The sequence below is a fragment of the Mesoplodon bidens genome (genome assembly GCF_964165515.1).
Source record: "Mesoplodon bidens genome assembly, chromosome: 9".
Lineage (NCBI taxonomy): Eukaryota > Metazoa > Chordata > Mammalia > Artiodactyla > Ziphiidae > Mesoplodon > Mesoplodon bidens.
This window is the reverse complement of record NC_138166.1, coordinates 1,713,657-1,723,428: the sequence shown is the minus strand read 5'-3', so window position 1 is coordinate 1,723,428 and position 9,772 is coordinate 1,713,657. Positions and strand designations below refer to the sequence as shown.

At 42.8% G+C, this 9,772-nt stretch overlaps 1 protein-coding gene across 2 annotated transcripts in view; it reads right to left on the bottom strand.

The window, feature by feature from the left end:
• Nucleotides 1-256: 256 nt before the first annotated feature.
• The window catches only part of VWC2 (von Willebrand factor C domain containing 2), a 120,751-nt gene continuing 111,235 nt past the window's right edge, over nt 257-9,772 (bottom strand). For both annotated transcript variants that reach the window (XM_081244797.1, XM_081244796.1), the window contains exon 4: nt 257-771. In XM_081244797.1, the coding sequence (XP_081100923.1) occupies nt 620-771 (152 nt within the window). In that variant the 3' untranslated portion in view covers nt 257-619. The remainder of the gene's footprint in view (nt 772-9,772) is intronic.

The following is a 9,772-nucleotide window of genomic DNA, read 5'->3' as shown; positions in this document are numbered from 1 at the left end:
GAATGGAGATACTAAAAGCAGTAAGTTACAAGGAGGAAATATTATATTTGTGTGAATTCGACTGGATCTTCTAAGGATCGACACTATCTCTCTGTAATGAAATAGAATTTGGAGAGGATCTCAGGGAAAATCAGTTCCCTTATCTTATGATCCATTAATGGGTGCACTATTCCAAGATTCGTAGGAGAATCAGCGACCACAAATAATCTCATGTGATGGAATCAGAAATGCAGAAGAAATGCAGGTACGCAGTGAGGACAGTTGAGAACACAGCATTTTTAATCTGTATCTATAGAAAACATTTATAGAAGCTCTCTAATAGAGGGATTATAGAAATACATTTCATATATAATAGTGTACTTCAGTGTACTTACTGTGAAAATAGCACATTTATTTAGAAGTGGACTTTTTTGCCCCAGGTTCTTGTCAATGTTTTGAAATATGTCCATTTCCTTCTCCTGCAGTTGTTGTGACCAAGAAAAGAAAAAGTACCAACAGTTTTCCACGATTCCTCATCAAAAGTCTGCTCCTTTCGGTCGATATTTCCCAGAGGCATCCAGAACGTTCAGATGGATCGGGAAAGGATCCTAGAAAACATCTGTGGTCCGTGCGGCCGGCCCTACATCTGACGGCACTCGTGCCTGGTGCACATGGCCTGCCTCTCAATCCTCCAGGTGCCCTCCTCGTAGGTGCAGTGGCAGACGGTGCACTCGTCCGTCTTCACTTCCCTCCCAGCAGGGATGACAGCGGTCTCAGCAAAGCAATTTGGGCCTGGAAAGAAGAAACAGGTTGCACTTAATTAGGGAGTTAGCTTTACCCTGCATGTTTTATCCACTCCCTTTCAGGAAGGACAGTGAAAAAGCTACCATTTCAGGACTATGAAGTGTTCCCACTTTTTTCCTGAAATGAAAGCCATGTTATTTAAAATGACACACATGAACTTATTTACAAAACAGAAACAGAGTCACAGACTTAGAGAATGAACTTAGGTTACCAGAGGGGGAAGGGGTATTCAGGGGGTTTGGAATCAATGGACATGTCCACACTGCTGTATTTAAAATGGGTAACCACCAAGGACCTACTGTAGAGCACAGGGAGCTCTGCTGAATGTTATGTGGCAGCCTGGATGGGAGGGGAGTTTGGAGAATGGATACGTGTATATGTATGGCTGAGTCGCTTTGCTGTGCACCTGAAACTATCACAACATTGCCTTTGTTTTTTGCTTTTTTTTTTTGGTGTGTGTGTGTGTGGTACGCGGGCCCCTCACCACTGTGGCCTCTCCCGTTGCGGAGCACAGGCTCCGGACGCGCAGGCTCAGTGGCCATGGCTCACGGGCCCAGCCGCTCCGTGGCACGTGGGATCCTCCCGGACCGGGGCACAAACCCGTGTCCCTGCATCGGCAGGTGGACTGTCAACCACTGTGCCACCAGGGAAGCCCTGCTTTATTTTTTTTTTTAGTCACAACATTGTTAACTGGCTATACTCAAATATAAAATAAAAAGTTTAAAAGAAATTTTAAAAAAAATTTTTATGAATGACAATCCTGTGTTTTTCAATTTGGGGGCCTTCTACATGGGCTGGATCTGCAATCCTTTGATTCAATTAATTCCAAGTAGTCATAGAAAAACTTGATTAACGGGGACTTTCAGAGAACCAGGCTTATCAGGAGAGAGAGCAGAAACGAGCAAACTGCTTGAAGTGACATCAATCCAGTGTTACCACACCTTTTAGATCAGGTTTCAAAGGTCAGCTTATGGAACAACCACCTGGACGGCTCTAGAAACACCAGTTAGTGGTCCCACCCCCTAGCACTTCTGACTCAGTTTTGGGCTGTGACCAGGGAAGCTGCTTGGATAACAAGTGCCCAGGTGATGCTGGTGCTGGCCTGGGGCCACACTTTGAGAGGCACTGTCTCAGCATGAACCAGGGGTACATTGTCCACAGTCTTCCTTGAGAACTGAAGACCCCTCGATTCTTGATCAACATCACCTACCAGCTTCTCCACCAACAAAGGTGCCATGTGTGCATCTTATTCCATGTAAAATCCAGGACACGAAGAAATGGTTATCAGGGAGATTTCCAGTGTGAGTTGTTTTGGCTGAAACAAATGGTTTCTGTGTTAACAGTTCATACCACTCAGTCATATGGGACCAAAGGCTCGGCTTCCAAACCTTTCTCTGAAACAGAGACATTGGTTCTCACCGCAGCCTTGAACACAGGGCTCTCACGCTCATCCTCCCTTCCTTTGCTTCTACAGCCTTTGATAACGTGCTCACACCAAAGCACGTCCAACGACACTGTATCAAGTCATCAAAGAGATGAAAAATGTTCATCTACAAAATTTAAAAAAATAAATGAATCCACCAAAACTCTAGGATAAAAACTAGCTTTTTTTGTAATTCTAGTCAGAATAATTCTAAGCAGAGTAACTCATGCTTCAGTGGCTTTGTCTTCTGTGTCAGCCAAGTGGCGAGGATCAGGGCTCCTGAAGGTGTCCCTGGAGACCTCACCCCCGGGTACCGCCCCTCCTCCCACCAGGAACTCCGCTTTCCTGGGGCCCCTCCACTCAGACCCGCCCTAGATTCCTCCCCTGACCCCCACCTGTCTCCCCACGACCTCGAAGCATTAACAGTCATCCAGCTGAGGAGGACCCCAAACACAGATCCAACCCGGTTTTCTCTCGAGCGCTGCTCCTGGGTTTCCAGAGGGCAGCGGTCTCTGCAGGTTGCTGACACTCCACGCTCACACGCCTGGAACCACTGCCTCTTCGGTCTCACGTGATGGCTGTGCTGGTGGTAAAGTCACTCCTGCATCAGCTTTGGTGAATCAGAATACTTGAACTCCAGACCCTCCCCACCTGTAGGCCAACAGGAGGTCCCTGATCTCCAAACCCCCCACCCAGCCCACCTCCTGTTCCTCGGCCTTGGACCGTGTCCTCGGCTCTGTGAGGTCAGAGGCCAAAGGGCCACAGCAGCAGCTCCAGGTGGGAGCCCCCCCCCCCCCCGTGAGCACTGGTCCCACTCGGCTCCTGGGATGCCCTGACTTTGACATTTGACACCAGGTCTCTTTGGTGTGCTTTTTTCTTTGTTTCTTTTCGTCTCTTTTTCAGAGTTTAATTTGAGGGTCCAATCGCCTTCTAATTTGCCCTAATATCTATCAGTGTGCTTTGCACATAGAGGGTACTCCATAATTGCCCAGAAAACCTGTACCTTTAGATACAGATATTCACGGAGAGTTACCTGTCTCCTCTTCAGAAAAATCTGGATTCAAAATCTGGTACCACTACTTACTAGTTATGAGATCTTGGACTAAGGGATTTCATTGTTCTGAGCCTTATGGTCTCATCGGCAGAATGGGAATGCCATACATCACCGGGGTCCTGAGGATTAAACTAGAATAGATAGTACACCTCTGCCCTCAAGTTATCCAACAGTTCCTATCCCTCTTGCCTGAATTAATCTATGTCATTGTAGTAGTCACTTCTAATGAGTTTTTATTAGTATTAACTTGTGTCTATTTTCTATATCACTGTAGGACTTTGGATCTTTCTTTTTCAATGATTTGCAACCACTGCAGTCTTTATACTTTTTTATATTCAAATTGTCCCAATTCGGCTTTTGAGTGGCCCCAGCTTTAGGCAACTCCCGTGTCCTTCAGACACACTCCCTCAGCTGCTACCAGCCTCCGCCACATCTGTGCCAACAACGCATTTTCAGCTCACTTTGCCCACATCTGAAATCAGCCTTTTCTTCGAGAGGCCCAGATTCCTTTGGTGGAGAGGAACATTGAGGATCCAAGGCCTGATTATTGCAAATGCTCATTATTACTGGGGTGTCACTGTGTCCAGCCCCTCTCAGTGGGCACAGGTGGGGACACACACACACACACACACACGTTTTAAATTGTGAGTTGACATTATTAGGATTCATAATTCTTTCTTCCTAGGTTTTACATGTGTACATCTTTTCTCTTACAATGAAACACTTCAAATGGAACATATTTATTTATGTAATTGATCCTATTAACTCTTTGCTTAACTTTACTTAGATTTTAAATTATGTACCTCGTCTTCCACTGAGACTCTTGTTTATTAAAATCACTAGCATATTCACCTATTTTCTCTCTCTCACAGTTACGTAAAAGAGTTTTAAAATGACACCGTGGGGCTTCCCTGGTGGCGGAGTGGTTGAGAGTTCGCCTGCCGATGCAGGGGACATGGGTTCGTGCCCCGGTCCGGGAAGATCCCACATGCCGCAGAGCGGCTGGGCCCATGAGCCGTGGCCGCTGAGCCTGCGCATCCGGAGCCTGTGCTCCACAATGGGAGAGGCCACAACAGTGAGAGGCCCATGTACCGCAAAAAAAAAAAAAAAAAAAAAAAGACACCGTAAGTGCTATTCCTAACTAACAGGAAGATTTTCTTAGTTCTTAGAGTTGGTGCCTTTTGTTCAAAAGTCACCCAGCTCTTCTCTCCACGTGGCTGTATGAACAGTGGCGTATAGCGTGAGCCTCGTTTGGCCAGCTGTGCTCTCCCACCCAGCCACTGCGATGACCAGCTTCACTAGCTCTAATGTATCCCCTAGTGTAACTTTCTTTAAAAGAATAAGCAAATTATTATTTATTTGTTTTTCTTTCATAAAAGGTAGCATACTCCTAACTCCACGTACTTGGCTTTTTTCACTTAAAATTTGTCCCAGGGGGTCACTCCACATCCATACACAGGGCTCGTGTCAGGCAGCGCCCCTGTGTCCCCGTCACAAGCAAGGTCAGTGGACATTTGGAAACCGGCCTCCCAAACCCCTCCGCCGTGTATAGGAAATGCTTAAATGCTGAGAGCATTTATTATCTTTTGCTTCAGTCAAGGAAGAGATATGGTAAAGTGAGGCTCACAAGAAAGTGCTGGTAGTGTATTAGTAAAATGTGTATTCACGAGGAAAAGCAAAATCCAACAGAAACACCAAGTGTTCAAAAAGGTAATTTAAACACCTAATCCTAGAGGGAGAAAGCAACAATTTACACTTTGTCTCATATAAGGAAGTGTTTGTTTCATAAGCTTTCAAAATACTTATATATAAAGTCATCTCCTTATTACTGCTTAATGAATAGTGAGAAGAAACCCTGATTCTGGGTCTTCACTGAGTCTGAACTTCGGATTAAACTCAGTTCGAAGGTGCTACAAGCATCCGGACTGTCAGGTATTTGTCTCCCAGTCCTGTGATTAAAAAAGAGTAATTATTCCTGGTAAAAGATTTTACTATGACATAATTTGTAAATTTCTGACCGTTGTTGCATCTGGATTATGTTATGACCCCTTTCCTAACCCCTCATAGAATTGTCTGTGTAGGTTTGGACACCATGTGGGGACACTTTTGTCTGACGTGGCATGACTGACAGGAGGGGAGAGGGAACTATGTTCCAAATTCGTGCGTTTTGTTCAAAAGCCACTTAACTCTTTTCTCTGTGTGGTCGTATCAGTGACACAGAGTTAGGCGGTACAAGTGTCGACCCTTGAAGAATTTACAAAATAAGCTTTCTTCATAGATATATAACTGAATCACTGTGCTGTACACCTGAAACTAACACAACACTGTAAACCAACTATACTGCAATTTAAAAAAAGAAGAAAAATAAGCTTTCTTCATCTAAAATGATTTTAGTCTGAGTAGAGGGTTAATCACATGACTTTTAGAATTATAGGCACTGTTGCTATTTTTTCCTGCTTCAAATATTTACTTATGATATCGTTCAACAGAGCTACTACTCCTGTACTTTGTAAATTCTTTTTGAATCAAAACCACATAAAAGTGTTTGGTAAATTATGAACACTTCACTAAAATATAATTTGTACAACCTATTGATATTTCTATAACAGATTCCAATTACTGAAAATTTCTAAATATTCCATCTTAAAAGCAATGTTCCTATAAATTAACCAAATTATGAGACTCTTGTACCCAACTCCCTCTGAATATGTGTGTGTATACACACACACACACACACACACACACAAATTATTTTCCTATGAACCATATTACATTAAAAATTTTTTATTTTGAAGTTATAGATTCCAGTCAAACCAGGAAATGGTACTACAGGGAGAACCCATGTGCCTTTCCCTCAGTTTTCCCAAGTTACATCTTACATAGTTATAGCACAAAACCAGTGGGAGGAGCTGACAGGTACAGTGGGTGTGTGCACACCTGTGTCATTTTATCATATGCGTAGTTTTGTGTGACCATCACCAAACCAAGATCCAGAACCGCTCCATCACCACCAAGATCACCCTCATGCCTCCTTTTAGAGTCACTATTATCACCCTCCCCACCACCCCCCCAACCCTAACCCTGGAAATCACTATCCTTTTCATATCTATAGTTTTGTCATTAAAAGAATGTTATATATGTGGAATGGAACAGTAAGTGACTTCTGAGGTTGGCTTTTTAAACTCAGCATAGTACCCTTGAGACCTTGCCAAGTTGTCGAAAGCACCAATGGCTCATTCCTTTTACAGAGAAGATGTTTCCATGCTATGGATGGACCCCACTTTATCCATGCACCTACTGATGAACATTTTGGATTTTTTCCCAGTTTTTTGGCTATCAAGGATACAGATGCTATAAAATTTCACGTATGTGTTTTGTGTGAACATAATCTTCATTTTTTCTGAGATGAGAGCCCAGGAGTGCAATTACTGGAGCCTACAGCAGTTGTAGGTTCAGTTTTATGAGAAACTGCCAAACTGTTTACCAGAGTAACTCTGAAATTTACATTCCTATCAGCAGTCAGTTTATTTGCATTCTCAATCATAATTGTAGTAAAATTCTGGTTTGATAATTCCAACATGTCCTATCTGACTCTGGTTCTGTTCTCTTCAAACTGTTTGTTTGTTTGTTTTTTGCCTCTTAGTGTACCTCATTAATTTCATTTTGAATGTTCACCCATGATGCACTGGGGAAGAGGAACTACTCTAAATAGCCTTTAGTAACCCTGACAGCAAGGTGATGGGAGGGTTCTCAGTTCCATAATTAGATCTTAATCTTTTCGTATTTGCTTCTGGACTGTGAGCTTCACAAGTGTTTCTTAGCCCCCAACCTTCCTCCTTGGTTGTACGGATGGCTCCGGGGGCTGGAGTTGGATATTTCCCTTCCCCACTTCAATTGCACTTCGATAAAACCTCAACAGGTTAGGCTCTGGTCAAGTTTCTCCTGAGATCAGAACTTTTTAAAAAGAACAGAAGGTTCTGAAATATTTCGAAAAGGATATGTACCCCCTTCTTCTGTCAAAATATGTCAAAGTTCACGTAACTGTGAGGACTCTCCATGTCTAGGGCCCCTGGGGGTTTTGACTTTCAGCAATTCGTCGCGTACAGGTTAGGTTTTCCGGCCCCGGTGCTGATTTGCATGGAGGTCTCTGCTCTGGTGGGTTTGATTCTCTACATCTGTCTCTATGTCTCTCCAAATTTTAGGGAGATTCAGTTTGCTTTGTGACCTTACTTCTCTGATGGATCTAAGAAGTGTTACTGATTTTTCCATTTGTTGAGCTTTTTACTTGTTTTTAGGATGGAGAGGTGACTGGAAACCCTACTGATTGACTTTTGAGCCAACTTTGCATTCCTGGAAAAAAAAAAAAAGCCCTTGTGGTCATAACATAGAATTCTTTTTATATATTGATGTATTTCATTTGCTAATAAGAAATGTTAAGAAATGCTGTTTATTTATTAAAGGTATTGGTTTGTACTTTTAAAAATATTGTCTTTCATTTAGTTTTGGTATCAGGATGATACTGACTTCATAGAATGGGTTGGGAAGTATTTCTTCCTCTTCTCTTGTTGGAAGATTTTATAGAAGTGATATTCTTTAAATGTCTGGTATTTTTCTCCAATGAAAACATCAGGACCTGGAGTTTTGAGGGGACTTTTAAAATTATGAATTCAATTTCCTTAGTAGCTTTCATACAGATTATCTGTCTCATATTGTGTAAGTTGAGGCAGCTCATATTTTTCAAGGAGTTGGTTCATATCCTCTAAATTGTTAAATTTATGTGTATAGAACTGTTAGTATTCTTTTATTATCCTTTTAATTTCTGTGGGATCTGTAATGACATCTCCTGTTTTATTCTTAATATTAGTAATTTGCATCTTCTCTATTTTTTTTTCCTGTGTTGTATTAAGGGTTTATCAGTTTTGTTGATCTTTAAAAAAAAACAGCTTTTTATTTCATTAATTTTCACAACTGAATTTCTGTTTGCAGTTTTATTGACTTGTTTTTATCGTTACTATTTTATTCTATTACTTTGTTTGTTTGCTTTTCTTTTTCTTTTTTAATAAATTTATTTGTTTGTTTGTTTGTTTATTTAATTAATTTTGGCTACCTTGGTCTTTGTTGCTGCGCATAGGCTTTCTCTAGTTGCGGTGAGCAGGGGCTACTCTTGGTTGCAATTCATGTGCTTCTCAACGTGGTGGCTTCTCTTGTTGTGGAGCACGGGCTCTAAGTGCGTGGGCTTCAATAGCTGCAGTGTGTGGGCTCAGTAGTTGCAACATGCGTGCTCTAGAGCACAGGCTCAGTAGCTGTGGCGCACAGGTTTAGTTGCTCCATGGCATGTGGGATCTTCCCGGACCAGGGCTCGAACCCCTGTCCCCTGCACTGGTAGGCGGATTCTTAACCACTGTGCCACCAGGGAAGCCCGTGATTTTCTTTTTCTAGTTTCTTGAGTTGGTGATTTACATTATTGATTCGAGAATTTTCCTCTTTTCTAATGTAAGCATTTAGTCCCATAAATTTCTCTTTCAGTTCTACTTTAGCTGTGGTCTCATAAGTTTTGATGTGTGGTAGTTGTATTTTCATTTTCATGAAACACTTACTTTAAATTTATAGACTTGAAGTCCAAGAACCGCTAAGAAACTTGGAAAAAAAAAACACATATGATAACTTGATGAGCTAAAATATAAATTACTGAAGAGAATCCTGATGTACAAAAGCAGTCTGGTCACTATAATTATTCAGTGGCAAATAAAGGGCAAATTCCCCTACTTACTAATGAAGTCATCTATCTATATATATAGATGAACTTTTCTGTGCTGCTCTGACTTCAGAGCAAGGAGTCCCCACCTCCTTCACATCACCTGCTCAGTGACTGACTCACAGTGTCAGAATAGCTTGTATCAGGCGCAGCCCAGGACCCGAGGTGCTGGTGGGGGACTCAACACCAAGGAGGTCTCTCATCCCCATAGGAGCCCCACATCCAGTCTCCCGAAATGCAGAGCCTGTGTCAAGCCCCCAGTTTTGCCCTAGTTACCAGTGTGAGTGAAAACATGTTGCTGCCTTATCAGTACACAAAGGACGTTGCAGCCATCACGCCGTCACATTACAGCCTCCAAGATGGTGAGCCCTGAGGGGACTCAGGATGGAAACAGGATGCCTGCCATCTAGCAGTCATCCACTGCAGCCCACCCCCCAGTAGTGCTCCCTGAGGGGACTCAGGAGGAGAAAGCACGGGACACTGGCCCCAGGTCGCTGAGGTGCCCATCAAAGGGACGATCTCAGGGAGCCCAGACTCGTGCATCTTCCCATAGATGCATAGAAAAGCGCTCAATTCCTAAACTTGAGATGCCTGGCTTTCTTTCATTAACAGTAATCTTCTGATGTTCCAACTACCTGGTCCTTTCTGCAAAAAACCCTATACATCCTGACTCCCCCTTACCTCTTTGGAGCAGTCCCTCAGAGCAACCCGAGAGGCTGCGTCCCAGGCTTAAGTTCTCAGTGTTGTCCTCCAAAGA